Source organism: Mytilus trossulus, chromosome 4 (genome assembly GCF_036588685.1).
Source record: "Mytilus trossulus isolate FHL-02 chromosome 4, PNRI_Mtr1.1.1.hap1, whole genome shotgun sequence".
NCBI classification, from domain to species: Eukaryota; Metazoa; Mollusca; class Bivalvia; order Mytilida; family Mytilidae; genus Mytilus; species Mytilus trossulus.
This window is the reverse complement of record NC_086376.1, coordinates 82,305,989-82,329,506: the sequence shown is the minus strand read 5'-3', so window position 1 is coordinate 82,329,506 and position 23,518 is coordinate 82,305,989. Positions and strand designations below refer to the sequence as shown.

At 30.5% G+C, this 23,518-nt stretch overlaps 2 protein-coding genes across 2 annotated transcripts in view; one reads left to right on the top strand and one right to left on the bottom strand.

The window, feature by feature from the left end:
• LOC134716854 (hexokinase-1-like) overlaps positions 1 to 23,518 on the top strand; it is a 62,213-nt gene that overhangs the window by 6,210 nt on the left and 32,485 nt on the right. Inside the window, exons 2-11 of the mRNA XM_063579865.1 lie at positions 2,982 to 3,144; positions 4,440 to 4,579; positions 5,868 to 6,083; positions 7,785 to 7,884; positions 11,816 to 11,895; positions 12,405 to 12,517; positions 14,017 to 14,172; positions 15,305 to 15,447; positions 15,852 to 15,988; positions 16,698 to 16,823. Coding sequence (XP_063435935.1) covers positions 2,982 to 3,144; positions 4,440 to 4,579; positions 5,868 to 6,083; positions 7,785 to 7,884; positions 11,816 to 11,895; positions 12,405 to 12,517; positions 14,017 to 14,172; positions 15,305 to 15,447; positions 15,852 to 15,988; positions 16,698 to 16,823 — 1,374 coding nt within the window. The remainder of the gene's footprint in view (positions 1 to 2,981; positions 3,145 to 4,439; positions 4,580 to 5,867; positions 6,084 to 7,784; positions 7,885 to 11,815; positions 11,896 to 12,404; positions 12,518 to 14,016; positions 14,173 to 15,304; positions 15,448 to 15,851; positions 15,989 to 16,697; positions 16,824 to 23,518) is intronic.
• The window catches only part of LOC134716125 (myb-like protein X), a 75,416-nt gene that overhangs the window by 47,634 nt on the left and 4,264 nt on the right, over positions 1 to 23,518 (bottom strand). The gene's annotated exons all lie outside the window — the stretch shown is intronic.

The window sequence follows — 23,518 nt, the reverse complement described above, 5'->3', positions numbered from 1 at the left end:
GAAAGATGGGAATGTTGTCTAGATATTACGTCACATGCCCATTTATGGCTTCAAGTCGCATGGAAACTTATTTTAATTAAATTCCCCAAATTTGCATGAACTGGGTTGTTCTGGATTGGCAAAGTTACATATAAATTAAGACAATTTTATTTATTTGTAAACACATGAACATTGAATCCAAATACTTATTTGACTTGCTTGAGATAATATTTAAAGTATTGTTTGTTTATTATAAAGTTTGATGACTTCTAGGTCAAGCATTGGTCATTTTGTGTTTATATTGATAAAAACACCAGTGGTCATCACTTCTCTGTATTAACGGGATATATTTTCAAAAGTCTGTATATTTACTTACTAGTCTGACTACTTTGGATTAATTTGTTTAAAATTATAGAATCTGTTTATAAGTACTAAATTACCATACTCTTCATAATAAAGGATTATTTGTTATTTATTTATAGCTTAAACAAATTATGGTCACTTCCAGGCTAAAGGTGATATTCTGAAAACTTTGTTTTTGTTTATATGAATGGAAGGATATTGATCAACACAGAATTGAATCATTGTTTTTGTTTACACATTTATAACAGGATATACCAACCATTATATATATTTGTAATTAAGGGAAACTAGTTATTTGTAGGAGTCATCACCTACTAGCTTCTAACATTTTCTAAGAGCACACAAAACATAAAAATAGTATTTTATGTGAGATGACGTGATTGGTAGTAACCTGGTTGAACTGGATTCAATTAACATCAATAAGAGAGCAACCTTTTTGCACACTATATTATTGTGTACATACATTTTTGTGTAATATTTTATTTTATTAATGTTAACTAAGTGACTTTAAGTATAGTGTAAAATTCACTAATCCGTGACGTCAAAGTGACTGTGTGTGAATTTGTCTGTTTTACCATCCTAGTTTATTCATAAGGGAAATATTTACGTGATAATATTGATTTGTTTGTTGTGGAATCCATTTCATTCATAGTAATCTGTTTCCTTTTGTGAAATCTACATTATGAATATAATTGATAAAGAAAATGTACCTGCCAATGCTCGAATTATTAAGACTTATAGTGGTCGAAGAAAGAGTAAAAAGTTGGCTAGTGATGGGACACCATTAACAGTAAGTGAAGTCATATATTTACTTCAAGGTTAAAACTTTACCTGGAATAAGTGTGATCTTCTAAAATAGGTTCAATTTTATTTGCTTGTTTTGGTTGTAAAACTGTGACCAAATGGTTATTTTGAAAGAGTTGGGTAATGTAGAATGGGTTAAAGATGACATTTCTTTGAGAAATATGATTGTATGGTTAAACATCATAAAAGGGGTCAACTTATTTTCTGTCTATAGAATACAAATTTCCACTTGAAAGCTATGATAAAATAACCCTATTCAAATTGTTCTGAATTGTAAGTTACTGAGAAAAGTAAGAATATGGACAGGGGATAGTATGAAAAGATGAGGGAGCCTTGTTTCTATCAGTAACTTTGTTGTCGCCATAGTCATGATAGTAAAGCAATCAATTGTAATAAGTGTAAATTACCTTAATATCCATTTGCATTCAATCAAAATTTGGCAAAAAAAATGCATGCAAGGTGAAGTTAGGGGAGTATAGAGTGTATTAAGAATAAGGTAACTAGGGTCTCATTGTTAGAGGAGATGGCAGGGGATGATACAAAAATGGAAGTGAAATGGGAGAAAAGGACTTTAAGGAAAAGGGGGGATGTTATACTCCTTATCTGTAATATTTGTGTCTGAATAGGATATAAAGTAGACTTTTTATCTCAGGAAACAGAAGATTGGGAGGTAGGATTGGCAACATGAAATTAGGAGATGTGACATAACATATACATGTCATGCACATATTTTAAAATAAAGGAAATGGGATGATTTTACAAGAAATACTAAGATGGGATGATTGTACTGTACATCAACCCATGAATAACTAGTAAACAAATTTCCGAGAACAATCTAGTTTTATGTTAGGCCTACATGTAGACATGTGTTTGCTTCATTCCTGTAGGCCTATATGTAGTCTTTAGCTGATATATTACCTGTAGGCCTACAATACCTGTAATTTGGGTTTATGTCTGACTATTAGGGCTTACAATTGTCTAGCAGACATACACTCATGTTGCATGTATTAGGAAAGCCAATTACACGCAGTTCAGTCATGCACTTATTGTTCAATTCAATAGTATCAGTAGATTATAATCCCAAAAAGTTTTGAACATCCATGATCAACACAAAGCCCCGTTAAGGTTTGCTTGACTTCATTCAATCAATAAGATCAAGGTCGTCTTTTAATTGAAAAAAAAAGCGCAGATGCATGCACTGTGTAAACCTTAGACTGTTTTTGTAACGTAATAAATTTCTAGCTAACTTGATAGTTTTGTCAGACTTTGTTATTCCACTGAAACAAGTATGGTGTTGTTTTGTTGTTGCGAACATGATTTGAATTGGAATGGATTCTTATCTAAAGGGAGTTTGTGAATTAATGGTCATATTCAAAGTAGACAAGGCTTTTTTTACCTCTGTGTTCTGATTGAAATATAGATGACCAAGTAATTATTATGATTGATTGGTCATCTTATTTCCGGAATTGTCTTGGAAATTTTCCCCTTCAGTTGCATCAGACAGGATGAAGAATTTGGACATAAAAATACAATGGGTAACCAGATAGCAAGTGATTCGGTGAATATGACTTTCTCAATGGCTTATTTGAGGATTTTTATTAAAATACGCATGTTCTAATGATTGACTACCTACATGTTGTTTTTGTAGATATAAAATAGTCTTTTATTCCTTGTGGACAATTTAAGCTGAAAGAATTACAGTTGCTTGAATGTCTATGATTAGCTGCATATTTTAAGGGAATTACAGATGTTTATGGAATGGAGTGTTAGAAAGCATTGAAAAGGACAAATATACTTAAAAACTTTGCATTAAATGTTTGTGTTTTGTGTTTCAGGTTGAAAATGTTGTCAAACCATTTATCCTGTCGGATGACGACTACAAAAAAATTATGGATGTTATGTTGGACAGTTTTAACCAAGGATTAGGAAAAGAGACAAATGCTAAAGCAGCTGTTAAAATGTTCCCAACATACGTCAGATCAGTACCTGATGGAACAGGTTAGTAGTTAACTATGATGTGGTAGAGACTGAATACCACTTTCTGCATATATGTGAAAAATACATAAAAAAAAGCTTGAAAGTATATCATACTGGTTTGGTTTTTTTTTGCTATCTTCTGTATTACTGTTAAGATTAATTATCACATTTTTAACCGGATTTTTGTGACAAAAATGTCGGTTATTGATTTGGGGATGCTCGGCGGGTGGGCAGGCGGGCGGGCGGCAATCAAATGTTGTCCGTGCATTAACTCATGAACCGTTCAACCAAAGCTTTTAAAATTTTAATATGTTGTTACTTACAACTAAATGAAGGTCAAGTTCAATAATGGCGATTTTGACTTTTACCGTTCAGGAGTTATGGTTCTTGAAAGATTGAAAAATGGTGTTTCCAGTAGTGTCCGTGCATTTACGCATGAACCGTTCTACCAAAGCTTCCCAAATTTTAATATATTGTTACCAATGACAAAATAGAGGTCAAGTTCAATAATAATGATTTGGACTTTTACAGTTCAGGAGTTATGGTTCTTGAAAAATCGTAAAATGGCGTTTCCAGTCATGTCCGTGCATTTACGCATGAACTGTTCTACCAAAGCTTCCCAAATTTTGATATATTGTTACTGATGACTAAATGGAGGTCAAGTTCAATAATGACGATTTTGACCTTTACTGTTCAGGAGTTATGGTTCTTGAAAGATCTTAAAATGGTGTTTCCATTCACTTTGTTGCATTTACTCACGAACCATTCAATCTAAGCTTTTCAAATTTTAATATGTTGATACTGATGATAAAATAGAGGTCAAATTTGATATTGACTATTTTCACTTTCAACAATCATCAGTAATGGTTCTTGTGATATTGCCATGACACAAATAAATGCTAATTAAATCGGTTTGCTGTCGTTGTGACAGCCTCTTGTTTTGTCATATATTGAAATCTTTTTCATGAAAGTATTCTGTATAAATATTCACCGATAACCGTATGATAGTCTTGATTGTTTTAATAGAAAGTTTTAAAATATCTCTGTTTCTACATATGGTTACAATAATGGAATATATTATTTTTGGCAAACTATAGTTATCTGATTGGATATTTTGATGACACTGCTGCAGGTGATGGGGGCATTAAGTATTACCAGTGATTGTCCATTCTTCAGCATGTTCAGTCTTTCCATCTTTTTGTCTTTAAGTTCTTGAGCAGGGCCATTCATGTCTTATACACATTCTTTTATTACTATATATATTATTTAAATTTCACTACTCTTTCACTATGTAATAATTCTTGATTTCTTTGCAGAAACTGGTAAAGTATTAGCCCTAGATTTGGGAGGAACTAACTTCCGTATTCTCCTCATTTCACTGGACGGTCAGGAGGTCAACATGGAGAGCAAAATCTTTTTAATTCCACAAACAATCATGACTGGTACAGGGGAACAGGTAAGAGTACCAGATACAACTTTTCATTTTCAAACATAGATACCATAAATTATTAAAAATATAAGACAATATATAAGACCACAATGCAGCCACCAATGTCATGCTCCTCTGAGACACTGAACATAAAATAAAGTCAAACAAAAAACAAACAACATTTGATCCGAATAGATTGAAATTGATATTGTGGGAGGGCTGAACGGGTTGATTATTAATTTGATAAATTTGTACGTGCTTGGATGCACTTCATGTCCTTTATAACCTTGAATTAACAACAGAAAAGATTCAACCTTTTCTGTCAAATTCCTTATACTGATGAACAGGATATTTAGCTCATTTCATGTACAAATATAGATGTGGTACACTGAAATATCCATTGTTGCCAAATACCTGTCATTGACGTTAAATAAATCAAAAGCTTTTGTCATGTACTTATGGACAAAGTTAGAAATGAAATGTCAACAATGTTTTATGTGCTTGTAATATCTCTTTGCATGGTACATTGACTTTATTTAGATTTGACTAAAAGGTTCACAATGTTTTGTAATTTTTTTCCAAAATACCCACAATAGTCCAAAATATCCACAAGCCTGAAGTAAATAAAGCAGCAAATGTATAGAATAAAAAAATATTTTTGAATCCCAATCTCTACAAATTGGTAATTGGACTGTGTTGTACTAATGTAAACCTTTGATTAAATCATATAGGATATGCCACTTGAAAGTTTCTAAGGGATCTCTGCTTCTACACACTTAAAACTTCAGAGTGTAGTTTAAATTCATAAGTCATAACTTATAATTTGTGTGTATTCAACTTACTTATTAAAATGCAAGTAATGAGAAATATGAGTTTATAAATTTGGTAAACATTGAAAATATGTGATGGTGTTTTACCTAATAGAGAAATGAGGAAGAAAGGCTATTTTTAGTTTCCATTTATTGGTTTCATTATATGAAAGCCTTTTTACCAAAAACTGAAGTCTTCTTAACATAGATAAGTGGTTAAAAAATCAAGTAAAATATGGGTTGGGTAATTGGATCTGATTTGAGTTTGATGTAGGGGATGTCCAAGTACATATTTTGTAGATGTCTTCTGTGTATAGAATTTGAACTACTTTTTTGTGATCACATCCTGCAAGCAAAAATATCTCACCGCCTATATAATATTTTATTGAAGAACCTCATAACACTTTAATTTTGCCATTTTTAGAATACGGCTTAAGAAATACATGTATACTGGTAGTATTTATAAGAAAACATAATGTTAACACATCTTTATGTCTTTTTTTCAGTTATTTGACCATATAGCAGAATGTATACACAAGTTCATGAAAGATCACGATTTGTTACATCATAAGATTCCATTAGGATTCACATTTTCTTTCCCATGTCGGCAAGAAGGACTTAATAAAGCAATCTTAACTCATTGGACAAAAGGATTCAAATGTGCAGGAGTGGAAGGCCATGATATTGTACAGTTGTTACATGAAGCTATAGAAAGGAGAGGGGTAGGTCTAGATTCTTATATAATATCAGTAATTTGCTAGTGTTATATTATTAGCATTTGTCACTTTTAAATTTCACAAGAACACATTCGTTTCCCGAAAATTATTTTGAAGCCTTTTTGGTTGGATTTTGATAAACCTTTGAGTTGAAAATCACAAAAACATCTGAAGTGTATTTGCTAATGTGTTTATAATTTTGTCTTCAATGGTTTTCATTTTCAATAATGTGAACATGTAGAACTTGGTTGTATATATATAAAAATTTGTATATCATATTGATCAATTGATTAGTCAGAACTCCCTTTATAATTATCTATTGTATTGTATTATATGGCTAACTGAAAAAGGATATTATGTCAATCATTGTGCAAAGATGTTATTAAGTGTATTGAATACAAATTGCTTTATTACTAGTAATGTAGGCTTTTTTTTTTAATCATTTGTTTTTTGGTAATTTATTGAATTTGAAAAATTGCCAACATCTGTTAGTTATTTTGTAATTCTTTATGACAATATAGCAAGTTCACTTAAGTAATTAGTTTTTCAATATCTTCCATATTATTTGATCCTAATTTTAACTTAAATATTTGACGTAAAAATTTCAATATTTACATGTGTATAGTAATATCGTGACAGCAAAATTAAAGTATATAATTGAATCATGTTTGTTTTCATGTATATTGATTCACTGTGATTTCATTATTATTTGTTAGATACCAATTTTCATGAATTTCATGAATTTCATGGGCTAAATGTAAAATTTCAATAGGCTGGTATGCAGACTTTGGCAAAACCATGAAATAATGTATTTAAATACAATTTCATTAATCACCGAAAATTGGTACCAACTAAAATAAGTTCTTTGTTTACCTTATGAATATTAAAAGAAGTTTTTAGTTGTCTTTACAACAAGTACAATAAGTGATTTATTAAAAAGTAAGAACATGGGAATATGTGTTAACATTATAAAGTGTTTTATTAAAAGATTATTTTAACAATAGGGGATATAAACGGCATGACTATGAGATAAAAAGTACTTAGCGGTAATAAATAGTTCTATTTCTTGACATCACTATGAACAGGCTTAAATTTATCAAAGTGAAAGAATTAAAGTAGCGAAGAAGATCTTTGTTCAAAACATTAAGAAAATTGAATCTCTGTCCAATATTGATGAAGATATTCACCACAAAGACTAAATAAATTCTATTAAGTTTAAATTTTAGTAAATTAAGCAAATAAAAGTCCACATTCAAATATGTGTCTGTTGTGAAACTGTTAGTTCATTTCAATAAGAGGCTTTAATTTATGTTATAATAACTGCCTTAAGGATTAAAAACCTCTAGAATAACAGTAACCATGTCTTCATTGTCGGATAGTTTTGGGATGTCCTTTTCTTAAGTTTGATTTATACATTTGTTTCTTTAATCTAGATTATTTCCCTAGTGTACAATTTCTCAAGTTCTCTGATATACTGAACTGATCTTCATGAAACTTGCAGCATTGAAAAGGCATTATGTTTTCTTATATACCAAAAAAAAACACTAACCTTCTTGCATTGAAGAAATTATTATCATTTTTACAAATCATTCAGATATACATTTGTATATTTATAATACATTGTAACTATGAAAACATGTTTAAAAGTTAAACTGTTGAAGTGAAATTATTTTTCCGTGACATGAACATATGGTTTTTATTTTTCAGGATATAGATGTAAATTGTTTAGCTGTGATAAATGATACTGTAGGTGCTTTGATGTCGTGTGCACACGAAGACAGAAAATGTGCTGTGGGTTTAATATTAGGTAAGATTTTATACAAAGTCTATATATGATGTCGTGTGCTCATGAAGACAGAAAATGTGCTGTGGGTTTAATATTAGGTAAGATTTTATACAAAGTCTATATATGATGTCGTGTGCACATGAAGACAGAAAATGTGCTGTGGGTTTAATATTAGGTAAGATTTTATACAAAGTCTATATATGATGTCGTGTGCACATGAAGACAGAAAATGTGCTGTGGGTTTAATATTAGGTAAGATTTTATACAAAGTCTATATATGATGTCGTGTGCACATGAAGACAGAAAATGTACTGTGGGTTTAATATTAGGTAAGATTTTATACAAAGTCTATATATGATGTCGTGTGCACATGAAGACAGAAAATGTACTGTGGGTTTAATATTAGGTAAGATTTTATACAAAGTCTATATATGATGTCGTGTGCACATGAAGACAGAAAATGTACTGTGAGTTTAATATTAGGTAAGATTTTATACAAAGTCTATATATGATGTCGTGTGCACATGAAGACAGAAAATGTGCTGTGGGTTTAATATTAGGTAAGATTTTATACAAAGTCTATATATGATGTCGTGTGCACATGAAGACAGAAAATGTACTGTGGGTTTAATATTAGGTAAGATTTTATACAAAGTCTATATATGATGTCGTGTGCACATGAAGACAGAAAATGTGCTGTGGGTTTAATATTAGGTAAGATTTTATACAAAGTCTATATATGATGTCGTGTGCACATGAAGACAGAAAATGTGCTGTGGGTTTAATATTAGGTAAGATTTTATACAAAGTCTATATATGATGTCGTGTGCACATGAAGACAGAAAATGTGCTGTGGGTTTAATATTAGGTAAGATTTTATACAAAGTCTATATATGATGTCGTGTGCACATGAAGACAGAAAATGTGTTGTGGGTTTAATATTAGGTAAGATTTTATACAAAGTCTATATATGATGTCATGTGCACATGAAGACAGAAAATGTGCTGTGGGTTTAATATTAGGTAAGATTTTATACAAAGTCTATATATGATGTCGTGTGCACATGAAGACAGAAAATGTGCTGTGGGTTTAATATTAGGTAAGATTTTATAGAAAGTCTATAAATGATTCTTATTAAAAATGTTATTGGGTAAACCATTCAAACAATGTACCTCCTAATACCCCAAACTCTCATCCACCTCACAACGAAAACCTGAAAAACTCAAAAAAAATTCTATGATATTAAAAAGTAAACTTTTGTTTCTGAGCATAAATGCCCATTAAAGTGACAAAGTACATTGCAAAATATTGTTTATGTATTTATTTTTAAGTTTAAGAATTCAGAAGAAAATAATGTTTAACCAAATAAACTTAAAATTATGTAATCACTTAAAAATATACATGACGTGCCTACTAGCAGGTTTTTTTCCCTCAATAAATTGTCTTATGTGAATATTAAGATTTTTAGTAAAGCTTTCAATAAGGATGTAGACAACAGTTTGTTTTTATTTTTCTTAATAGGAATTTTGGTTAACCAAATATACGATTATACATATTTTTTATCATCAAACACTTAGAAACTCCCCCAAGGTACAAATGCTGAAATAAAGCGTAATGAAATAAACAGAAAATCAATTACAACACATTAACAACAATTTGTATTCACCAGCAAATGAATATTACGTAATGAAAACACAAAATCAACAGGATTTATTTCCATTAAATTCTCAATAACAGATGAAAGGTTCATTTGAGTAGGCAAAACTACAATAATTGACAAAATTAACAATTTATTTAAAGCAGTCAATACTTAACATACTATGAGTTAGTTTCATAGTGTAAATTCAGAATTTTTAAGTGAAGTTATTATTGCAATTGTTGATCTAAAGATACGCAATACAAATTAGTTATTACTTTTTTCAGAAAATACTTTGTACAACAAGTTAAGGTCAATAACGTCATGTCTAATACTAAATGCATAAAAACTGTTGTACCACAAGGTTCTATCCTGTGCCCTCTGTTATTTATTTTTTATATCAATGATTTACCACTTAATATAGAACATTCATTAATTGATTTATATGCAGATGATTCTACATTATATTTTAAAGGTAACGATGTAATTCAGTTAGCTTCTAACCTTCAAAATGATATTCATGTAATTGAAAACTGGTGTTTGCAAAATTTTATGAAATTAAATGCCAAAAAGTGTAAATCAATGATTATTGGTTCAAAACAAAGGCTTTGTTTAACTGGAAACAGTTTAGATATCAATATTTCAAATGAACAAATAGAAAATGTAGATTGTGAAAAACTTCTTGGTTTATATATTGACAAAAACCTAAATTGGAATCACCAAATAAAATGTCATGTACTATATCAAATAGAATACAATTTATTACAAAAGATAAGAAAATATTTACCTAGATGCATATACGTATTATCGATTTTAATGCTTATATTCTGCCATTATTTGATTCTTGTTGCAATATATGGGGAAGTTGTTGTGAAAGTGGAATAAATAAACTTAATGAGTTATTAAAGAAATCTGCTATGGTTATAGTAGAAGCTGACATAATGACATCATCCAGTTTATTGTTTAATAGTTTACACTGGTTAAATGTGGAAAAACGAATTCAATACCAAAAGGCAATACTTGTATTTAAATCAATTAATGGTATGGTTCTTAACTATTTACAAGAAAATTTTCATTTTACTGATAATCAAAACTATAACTTATGTTCAAATGATGAAAAACTATTATATCTTCCAAAACCAAAAACATTTTTTTTTAAAGAAAACATTTACGTATTCAGGTTCTCAAATATGGAACAGTTTACCAAATGAAATAAAAATTAGTAATACACTGGAATCTTTCAAAACAAAATATTACAAATTTTTCATCAATTGTGCAAATTAATATGCTTTTTCATTATTATTTAAATACAATTGTATATAAAAGATAATATAACTTTATAATACTCTATGTACTTATTAAAATGTTATTATTATTTTGAGGACTCTCAGGAAGATTGGTTTTAACTAATGGGATCATTCTCTTGAAATAAAGATTATTTTTTTTATTTTAATTTTATTTATTTCATACAAATAATGCTATCTAAATTTAAGGTTCTAGGTTTTATTTTTGGCAAAAAACTTATCTGTAGCCATTTTTGCAACAAATAAATTAAAATTTACAATGTGTAATTTAGTCCTTATGATTAATAGAATATTTTTCATTGATGTGAGGTATATCAATTTCCAATGTAATGTTCAAACTTGTGTGACAGCTAAGTGTCTGATTGAGACATGCTTTAAAGCTTTAAAAAAAATCAAATCAAATGAACACTCTACTCTATGTGGTAATGATTTTAGATATTTAGCAACGAATAATCAACCAGAATTACGTCAGACAATGTGACATTTGTCTTTTGTTAGTAACAGCTGATACACCTACACATGTGAAATTATAAACAACTGTTTGTTATCAAAACATTTGTCTGGATTTTATAAAGAATTATACTTTCTAGATGAAAAGTATACATGAACTATCTGAATTATGATTGATCTGATTAGACAATAAATAAAGAAGGGGTCGGGTCAGTCGACCAGGATTGAGGAAAGTTACTCCAAAGTTGTTTTTCAATACTTTTATAAGTTCTGGCCTTGAAGTCATAAAACTTTTGAGTTTATTGTACTCATACTCCAAAACCAACAAATCAAAATGCTGGACTTTATGTTTTGAGCATGATTTTTGTGATCCAAGCACTGAGCAAAGTTTTATAACTTCAATCCCTGATTAACATGGCTTTTATTATCCATTATAAATGAAATATATATGTAGGTCTATGGTAAAATCAAAATAGACTTCCAACTGGTTATGATTATTATGAGTTGATTTTTATTTCCAAATAGCAGTTTATATAGTTTGGATTTTTGTTATTTTTTATAGGTACAGGGACAAATGCATGTTATATAGAAACATTAGAAAATACAGAATTGTGGGATGGTGATACTGATGAACCACATCAGGTAGGATTCAATTAATCATGTCAGTGGCGGATCAAGAACTTTTTGTAAAGGGGGGGGGGGGGCTGCTCCAATCACGCTTTAGTGATTCCCTAGATAATCAACCAAATTTTCCCCACAATATGCATGTACAAAAAAATATTGTTTCAATATGAATTTACAAATGCCTTTTTCATCTTATCTTATCTATGCTTATAAGATATTTTGGGGAAAGACTGTGATATAACATTTTACTGCAGTAAACTCTGTAGCTTTGAAATTAAGAGATAGTTTCATATTTTAGTATACCCACAAAAAATATTCTTGTACTTTCCCTTTCACAATGATACTTCAGATTTCCCCTTTTGCGATTCCTTATGTCTGCCTCTTCAGGTTTACAGATGACAAAAGTCTTAACTACTTTTAAATATTTCTTACAAGTTTTAAAGTTCTATCTTCATGTAGCATTTACGTTTGATTAGATATAAAGAAATGTACATGAGAATAACAGTTTGTTTTTTTGTATTTTCCAGGTGATGATCAATACAGAATGGGGAGCATTAGGGAATGATGGTAGCTTAGATTTTATTATGACAGATTACGACAAACAAGTTGATAAACATTCAATCAATGCTGGTCAACAAATGTAAGTTAAACATTATACAATATCACTGACATTTTGTAATTAACAGTAACTCCTTTAAGGTCAAGGAACAGTAAATGGGCTATGTCGCAGATTTTGCTTAAACATTGCATACAACCTTGGCTCGTTGAACTACAACTGAAAATCGAAAAAATAATATCCTTGTTTTCAAAATTCCAATAGGGAACATACTTTATATAATTGTTTAAATAAACCAATTTTTCAAGACGTTTCGGCCAATGGCCTTCTTCAGTTCTTTATTTTTCCTCTCAACTACATGGCTGAATGAATACACTACAACTAAATTTAACTTTAATTCATGCTAAAGTATTGTGACGTCATGTTATTGTGACGTTAAAGTATTATGACGTCATGACGTTTCCAAGGACATTTAGCTATAACATCTTATCAATGATTGAATGCAATGTCAGCCATGTAGTTGAGAGGAAAAATAAAGAACTGAAGAAGGCCATTGGCCGAAACGTCTTGAAAAATTGGTTATATAAAACAATTATAGAAAAAATAATACATTTATCTCTTTTATTTTCTGAAAAGTTGCAGATTGATTTCTCTTAATATGGGTGAACATTTGTATAGAAAGCACATAAAATCGGCGAAAAAACTTCTAAAATTTGTCTTAAAATTGCCAAATCTCTAATTCTACTCCATAGATTTTTCTTAAAAAACTATATATTGTTGACACATAAATTTCTGTTTTAATGACATAAAATAATCATAGGGTCACCGACTTCGCTTTTTGTCTAATAATCAATTTGTTACCTTATTAGTAGTGAAAAACGTCAAAAATCAACGTTTTACGGCCTGCAACGCGATAACGTTACGATTATTTCGACGTTTTGTTGGATTTTTTCACAAAGAACGCAACTTAAAATGATGTATTCCGTAAAAACGAAGTCGGTGACCCTATCTTTATTTTGCATCATTATAACGGAAATTTATGTATCAACAACATATAGTTTTTTAAGAAAAATCTATGGAGTAGAATTGGAGGTTTGGCGATTTTAAGACAAATTTTAGAAGGGTTTTCGCCGATTTTATGTGCTTTCTATACAAATGTTCACCGATTTTGTAAGAATTCAATCAGTAATATTTCAAATGATAATTGAGATAAATGCATTATTATTTCGATTTTCAGTTGAAGTTCATCGGGCCAGAGCTGTATGCCAAATTTTACCGAAATCTAAGACATAGCCCATTTACTGTAACTTGACCTTAAATCTTTAAAATTGTTTTATTTGGGGGAAAATGAAACATAAAGATGCCAAAACTGATTAGATACAGAGAAGAAAATAAAAAAAATTCATATTGCACAATTAATTGTTCAGAAGAAACAGGATTAACAATAAGATCCTAGTGTATGTCATGAAATGTAACAAACTGTAAAGAATTCAGAGAATTTTATTTTCCATCAAATTTGTTTATATGTTTAATCTCTGAGACAAATTTTCTATTTAATTACAAATTTTTTATTTTTTTGGCAGATATGAAAAAATGATCTCAGGAATGTACATGGGAGAGATTGCCAGACTTGTGATAGAGAAACTTAGGAAAGCCAAACTGTTGTTTAATGGAAAAGGGTCGGAGGAATTATCAGAGAGGGGCAGATTCTATACCAAATATGTCTCTGAAATTGAAAGGTATGTTGATTGTATCATCTCTCATTAAGTTTCAATTGACATGACGAAACAGATATTCTAATGCAATTGTTTTGTAACAATTGTTCTGATTGGATGACAGCAAGCCTACAATTCTCTATCTCCTTGTCTGTAACTAAGGAAGCTGACATTTTGAATTTCAGAATGTATTGACATTTTGTTTCTACAATAATAAACAAAAAACTCACTTGTTGTGCCTAAAAACCTTTTTTTTGTCAAACTTTATTACATTTTTAAGCGGCACAAAAGCCATACAACACCCGGTGTTTATGTTTGACACCGGAAGCATACCTATGACGTCACCTAGTGTAGGGACCAAAGAAGATAACATCTTTTCACGAAATTTTCTTTAATGAAGATTTCACACTGAAATAATGATTAAAATTTAATTACAAACTTGCTTCGGGTCGCCAGGTAAACTTAATTTGCGACAGTAAAACAACTGATGGACGTTCTTAAAGCTTCAAATACAATACAGTTATCTCTGAATTATATATAAGCATAACATACTAGAAACGTTTGTTTGTAAGGTTTTGATTGGTTAATTTCACATTTATTCATTCAAAGAATTATGCCCCTTTGTTAGGCAAACTGTATAAGACCCTCATAGTTAGTCCAGGTTGTTAAAAAAATACCTTGTTGTTACCCTTTGATATTCTGGAATCTACTGTAATGGTACCTGGGGCAGGGTTCTTAATATTCCCAAGTTTACCTAAATCCAGTTAATCATTTTTTATACCCCATCTACGATAATAGAGGGGCATTATGTTTTCTGGTCTGTGTGTCTGTTCGTCCGTTTGTCCATTCATCTGTTTGGCGGTTCGTCCGTCCGTCCGCCTGTCCGGCTTCAGGTTAAAGTTTTTGGTCAAGGTAGCTTTTAATGAAGTTGAAGTCCAATCGACTTCAAACTTAGTACACATGTTCCCTAATTTTAATGCCAAATTAGAGGTTTTACCCCAATTTCACGGTCTACTGAACATGGAAAATGAACTGAGGACACATTCTTGTTTTAAGTACATATGTAATACATGTACTTTATTATTTTAACAATTATGAAATTGACAATCATATTCACCTTCATCACATTTATAATTCAGCTTATTTTGTATTTCAGTGATGGAGATGATAGCAGTTTTAAGTGTACAAAACAAGTATTTGCCGAATTAAATTTAACAAAGTATACTGACGAGGACTGTAGAATTGTACAGTATGTGTGTTCACTCGTGTCAACTAGAGCTGCTTATCTTGCCAGTGCAGGTAAAAACATAAAAAAATGAAATATCTTACAGCATTTACTAAAATTGATTAATTTAAACACACAGCGGTGATTTACTTATCTTTACCTTACTTCCCTGAGAAAGAACTCAACACACTCTGAGTCAGTAGCAGACCATTCTTATTTTTAAAAGCTCTTAGCTGACATTTTAAAATTTAATATTTTATAGATCCACTGAATTATTTTTTTAGGCTTTCAAAAGAAAAAAAGTTTTAGTTTAATCATTTCTAAGCCTAACTCTACAAAACACATTACCAAATATACATAAAAATAGTTCTGTAAACTTTCAAATTATGTGTGATTTTATTCATAAACAAAGATGATTACACATTGACTGCAGTGTTTGTGCATATGAGTATTTATGATTTCATTCCTATTTTTACAGGAATTGCAACATTACTGAATAAAATGAATCGACCAGAAGTAACAATAGGTGTTGACGGGTCACTGTACAGATTTCATCCTCATTTTCATGATCTCATGGAAGAAAAAATCAGACAGCTAGTCAATCCTGGTATTAAAGTGAGTATTAGAAATAATTGTTACACCCCAACTCTAGGAGTGAAGGCTATGTTGCATTCTTTGTTAGTCTGTCCATTCAATTGTGCATTGTTTAACAGATTTTCCTCACACATTTCTCAGATACTGCTAACAGAATGATTTCATATTTGGTCAGCAGGTTAATATAACGAGTTGAGAAGTGTAAGCATCTGAATGTCTTTAAGGATATGTCAAACATCTTATTCCATTAAATTGTATTTGTTGAATGAACTTGAAAATATTTCTGTCACACATTGCTCCAATACTGGACAGAATTACTTCATATTTAGTCAGTTAGACAGCGATGGCTAATAACATTGGAGCCCTCAGTTAGACAGCGATGGCTAATAACATTGGAGCCCTCAGTTAGACAGCGATAGCTAATAACATGGGAGCCCTGTTTTAATTTGTCATTTAACTTCTTTCTGTTTTCTGATGCTTTGAATTATAAGTGAGGTATGGTTAGCACAGTACTTGAATTCGTGTTTACATTCCACTACACAGTAAGTGAAGTTTAGTGTATATTGTGACCCATATGTTTACGGTATTCATATTTTTTTTATTGCACAACCAAAAAATTGTATTACACTATTATAACAAACAAATGCATTGATTTCATCCTTGGTACACATGTTTTTGTATCTATCTGTAAGATATATAAAAACCTAATGTTTTCATCTTTACTTTTCAGTTTAAATTGATGTTGTCTCACGATGGTAGTGGTAAAGGAGCCGCCATTGTTACTGCTGTAGCCAACAGATTAGCACTAGAAAAAGAACAAAAACTCAATGCAAAAAATGGTATACCAAATGGAGAATAGGTTTCACAATATAGTAGCATATCAGACAGTCGGGGATAAACAAAGTGGGACACGCTAAAGTTCTGCATCACTGAGCACAACAATTTTATCTACAAAAGCCATCAACAGCTTTATTTATAGAAAAAAAGACAATTTTGCTTAATCTGCAACTTTTGTCAGATCAGTTTAGATTTCGATTCATTAAAACTGTAAAACAAGGATAAAGTTCTTTAGGAACACAACCTGGAGCGAGCTCTCCCTTTTGTTATCTAAGTGAGGACAATACCAGGTGCATATGTGTATGACAACAAAGTGAATGGTGTGTATTTGTGTATGTGGGGATGAATGGAAGGAGTGCACACAGAAATGGAAGGATTGGAAGAATGAATGATTGTTTTATAATTGTGCAATTATTTAAAGATGGTGTTATTTTTGTGTAAGGTTGAATAGTTTAGTAATTTGTTTGTCTTGTTTAATTGTTTAGTTTGAACTTTATTTCAACCTGGAAAAAAAAGTTTTGATGAATAAATTTTGAAATTGATTTTTGGTTTTTGTTTGAAGGTTTTATTTGTATGTTCAGAATTTTATCAAGGCAATGTTGATCAACTGGCTTATTGTGAATTCTTATTTTTGAGAAAGAGAGTGTAGTTCTCATCATTCAAAGAAAAGAAAGATAACTCTTGCAAACATTTAATGCTATCAGTTGGTGCAAACATGGGCTTTTATCTAGTAAATTGTCAACTTCCCATTTCCTGTTGTAGATGCAAACATTCCAACCATTATGTAAACATTCAGTCATATTTTTATTTTTCCATCGTACCATATTAAAAATGTGAATTTTTGATGATTGTCGTGCATCAGTAAAAAAGAAACATGAAAATTTACACTCTGCATAATTCATGAATGTTTTTCAAAGATTTTTTCTCCATTTAAAGGCAGCTGTGGTTTTTTTTATGTTCATAATAGGACTGGGTAACAAATAAATTACAATGAAAGGAAATATGTATTGGGTCAGTTTGTTAGTTGTAGCTCATGAATTAAAATTGCAAATGAAACTGATATAATTACCAAATTAGAATTAATAATAAATAATATGAAAGATGCATATGTGATTATATAAGTAGTTTTTGTTTATCTGTTGAAAATATTTACCGGTATCAGATGTTACCAAGTCTTTCAGAATTTTTAACATGTAAATAATTTTGTTTTATTATTATTATGTACATATGCATAAACATAAGATGGAGTATTTAAAAAGATAAGAAAAGAGCATAGCTGACCAAAAAACATTTCTTAAGTCCTAAACAACTCAGTACAAACTAAATTCAATTTTAGTCTTAGGATAAGTGTGAAAAAAGCTGCAGATTTTGTAAGATTATGTTTGGTAACCTTCATTGTAATACTGGACTGGGATAAAGATTTTATTATTTTCTTGCAGAATTTTTATTTATATTTTTTTACAAATTTTGTTCTTTTGGATTAAATAATACTAGTCTATATTGGAGGTAGCAGTAGTTCAGATCTCATAAATCCCTTCAAAACTTACAAATTAAGGTAAAATCAAAAAATGAGGGTATCGCATGAACTCAAATATGAGTAAGACCAGTGTGTCAATGAGGTAAGTTATATTTCTTCAGTAACTGTGTTGAAAATAATAATTATAATAAGTTCAATGAAATCCAGTCACTGTTTTAACAGGAGTTATGTTTAAAATATGTAGACAGATAAAATTATGGATAAACTTGTAAATGGTCACAACAGTCATTATATATTTCTGCTTTAATAAGATTTGGTATAAATATAAATATTGGGTAGATTTCAGAAAGGTTTTTCTTTATAGTATGACTTAGATTCTTTACTTCATGTATAACATATATATTTATAGTGATCAATATATAATTGACACTAAGTATTATGTTACAGGCTGTCTGAATGCCAGTCAGTGTGGTTAAACCCCCCCAAAGAAATAAATTGCATAATACCAAATCATTAGTGTGCAGTAATTGCACACAGGTAAAACTTTTACTGGTGTTATTCTTATCTTTGTGGTTACAAGAAAACCTTAACCCAGTACCTTTTTATTCTTCATCCTCATGCAACTTGCATAGAATCATTTGTAATGAATACCCCTGCTTTACATTTTTTCAAAGAAAATCCATACTACTTTTTTTCGTTGTTTAAATCTACATTTTTTTTAATGGATGAATCTTAGATATTGTTGAATTTAGAATTATTAATAAAAAGTTAAAGACATTTTTGTCATTCACAGCTTGCCTCTAAACATGGAAGAATCTCAATTAAGTTCTTATTTTCTTTTTTGTTTATAATGATATTGATTAAATTGTGATTTAATTCAGTCTCCTATTTATGGTAGAACTTTCATATTGTTTTCCTTTTGAATTTTTAAAATATTTGAAGTTAGTTAATAAAAATTGATGCATTTTGCATCAAAAAATTGAAAAAAGGTTCAATTGCATTTACCTTCAAAAAATTATTTGAAGAATAACCTCAATAGTTGAACTATTTGTCTATTTAATTTATATTTATGATAAGTTTGCATATGTTATTGGAAAATATTAGAGTAGTATTGATTGGAAGGAAAACTTTTGTTGTCTATCATAGGCAACTACTAAAATTAATATTAGTAAATAATCTTTTTAATGTTACACTTTCATAATTAGTCTAGTTGTGACATTTAACATATCAATTGATGACAATACATTGAATGTTCAATTATTCTTCAGGTCTTATCTCAATACCAAATAATTTATTTGTTGAAAGCGATTTTTTCTGTGTACATCTTCTTTTCAGTTTTTTTCAACAGATTATTGAGTTTGACCTGTCCATTGGACTGTTCTACCAAATCTATGCCAAATTTATCTCAATACCAAATGATTTAATTAAAAGGATATTTTGTTTTTTTTGTAACATTTTTTAATAACTTTTATCAAATGTCAGATTGTTGAGTTTGAACTTTTTATTGGCTATAAATTACTACAGGTACAACTTTTTTGCCAATTTTTCTGATCTCGCATTTCATATCATCAAGTCATGCCTAGTAGGCAGAGTATGCAAATTTTACGTAGAAATCCTAACTGCTTACAGTTGTTGTGTGAAACTATAGAGTTATTGTTCTTACTGTAATATAGTGGTTTTGTTTAAGGTTTCTAGAAACAATCAATAAAATTTGAAAACAAAAGTTTACATCAACTTAAACAAATAAATTATCTGATCATTTGTTATATTTATTTTTTATTATTGTAGCCATCTTACATAGTATGCACTTTTGTAGCTGGATATTTATTCAGTAAAACCAGTTAAAGCCAGTTCAATATACAGAACAAACCTGTTTAAGCTGGACATCTGTTGCATAATCTAGACATTTGTGTAAACTGAATTTGTTATGAGGATTTGCAATAAACACTCATAGTTATTTAACCTGTGTGAATCATAGATATGTCTAATCAAAGCAGAGGGATTCAGTTTTAAGCATTGTATTGCAGTACTTTTGAAAAATGTCCAAAAATGAGATAAAAATGTTATAATATGGTTGATTGAATGTGTTTTAATGCTGTCTTTGTAATTTTTCCACCATAGCCAGCACAGCTACACTTTGATGTCATGTGAAGACAAACATGCTTTGTGCAAGACTAACATGCTAAGTCAGATTTCTTAAACAGACTAATACATCGGCAACAAAGTCTTCCCAAAGTCACAATTTATATATTTCTTAGTCTGAGCTGGATAGTCTCCTTCTTACTCTGAAATGCTATAATACAAACTCTGAAGGCTTTCAACGAATGACAGGTGACTGTGCAAATATATGATTTATGTTTCATTGAAATTTGGCAATAATTGTACAAGTGAGAGTACTAGCTAACAAGAAGCAGACAGACAGACAAACAGAAAGAACACAAACTACATCGAAAATAAGATAACTTAAACAAGACAGGACTCCAAAAAAATACATTAAAAATGAGACAAGATAGATAAGATAGATAAGATATTTTATTTTCCAATTATGGGCCCCAAAGGGCATAAACATTACAACATCAATAATTTTTTTCATAATACAATACAAACAATGAGATAATAAAAAAAAAAGTTAAACGAGAACTATTTAAGTTCTTAAAGAATACGTAGATAAAGAATCTATAGTATGTTTTTTTTTTTAATACTAATGCATTTTATTGCAAGTGTGGTTGATATAGATAACAAACAAGCAGCCCAAAAAGAAAAAAAGAAAAATAGATATCCACATATGTATAGAAAAACTACACTGAAAACATGTGATACATGTAGAAACACAAAAAACTCAAAAGATGTAAAGAAATTCCAGCAAACTAAAATATGTAAAGAAATGCCAGCAAACTAAAATATGTAAAGAAATGCCAGCAAACTAAAATATGTAAAGAAATGCCAGCAAACTAAAATAGGAACCAGATAGGAACACATACAAACTACTCTAAAACAATACAGATTGCAAACAAACTACACTAAGAATAAGAAAAACAAAAGTTACACTATTGACTTAAAACAAGAAAGGAACGTAAACAAACTACAAAAAATTCAATCGTTATAACTCAAACAGACTTCACTGAAAACAACAGGAACATAAAAAGACTTCACTAAAAACAAGATAGGAACATAAAAAAGATTTCACTGAAAACAAGATAGGAACATAAAAAGACTTCACGAACATAAAAAGACTTCACTGAAAACAAGATAGGAACATAAAAAGACTTCACTGAAAACAAGAAAGGAACATAAAAAGACTTCACTGAAACAATATAGGAACATAAAAAGAGTTCACTGAAAACAAGATAAGGACATAAAAATAATACACTGAAAACAAGATAGGAACATTAAAAGACTAGACTGAAAACAAGATAGGAAAGGCTACACTTGAAAACAACATGAACATAAAAAGACTACACTGAAAACAAGATATGAACACTAAATGACTACACTGAAAACATCAGGAATATGAAAAGACTACACTGAAAACAAGCATAAGGAACACAAACAACTCTAAAAAAAAATGTATATGAATGCAAACAAATTAAGCTAAACAATACAGGAGCACAAACATGCTTTGGTCAAAAGTATAGATATGAACACTGAAAACAAGATTTTGATGCATACAAACTATTAAAAAGCAATATGGGAACGTCAACAAACTACACTGAAAATAAGATAGGAACACAAACTTCACTGAAAGCAGAATAGTTAAAGGACCGAAAAAATGTATACCGCAAACAGTGTTAACAATTTAAATTGGAGACATCATAAGTGCACGGTGCTTTCAAATAACACTGGAAAAGCATAAGTGAAATAAACAAACTATACTGAAATTGGGATAAGTGCACTATTATAACACTGTATTGAAAACAATTCAGAGTGCATACAATTGCAATAAAAAAAAGGTTCAGAGTGCATACAATTGCAATAAAAAAAAGGTTCAAAGTATAAGTGTTATGGCTTTTGTCATATATAACTCTTTGACTGGTTCGGTCTGAAATCAACCTTAACTTTCAAATGTTCGGCACCGACAGCTTAATCAATCTCTTGTGTGTGTACTTTCAGCACCGACAGCTTAACCAACCTCTTGTGTGTGTACTTTCAGCACCGACAGCTTAATCAACCTCTTGTGTGTGTACCTTCAGCACCGAGGGCTTAACCAACCTCTTGTGTGTGTACCTTCAGCACCGACAGCTTAATCAACCTCTTGTGTGTGTACTTTCAGCACCGACAGCTTAATCAACCTCTTGTGTGTGTACTTTCAGAACCGACAGCTTAATCAACCTCTTGTGTGTGTACTTTCAGCACCGACAGCTTAATCAACCTCTTGTATGTGTACTTTCAGCACCGACAGCTTAATCAACCTCTTGTGTGTGTACTTTCAGCACCGACAGCTTAATCAACCTCATGTGTGTGTTCTTTCAGCACCGACAGCTTAATCAACCTCTTGTGTGTGTACTTTCAGCACCGACAGCTTAACCAACCTTAACGAATTAAACAAATTATACATTTGAAAAGTCTATAGAGCGGATTCATATAAAAACGGAAATATCACAATTAGAAACTTATTGACATCATGGTTTCATTCTGAGCGCTAGGCTAGAGACAATATAGGTGACCGTGTAACACGAATTCGGATTGCCAGAAATACTTTAAATACTCTACTGAAGATAAATTATATTATGTTTATTCGACGGACCGTGCATCTCAACCCACAAAGAAATGTCAACTACCGATTTGGATGAAGTCTACATTCCCAAGACAAGGTTGACCTAAGATGAATCCATAGGAGGATCCAGGGGGGCCCGGGCCCCCCTTTCATGGGAAAAATTTGGTTGCTTATATAGGGAATCACTGAGGCATAACTGGAGGCCCCCTTTAGGTCAATCAGCGCCCTCCCCCCTTTACAAAAAGTTTATGGATCCGCCACTGTCAGAATCTGGCTTTTTTATATATCCCTTTTAATGAATCTTTAATCATATGCATCTTCACGTGTTATAAAAAGTCTTATACGCATCCTTGTCTTTATCTAAGCATTCCTGGTGAAGGTAAATGAAGAAAAGCCTGCTTCAGAAACACGATTTTTTGTTATCTTTTACTTATAATCTCATTGAGCAATCTGATTAACGTAAACTCTAACTAAAACAACTCGCGTGCTCATATATCAGCTCAAATATACTAAGTCACGATTG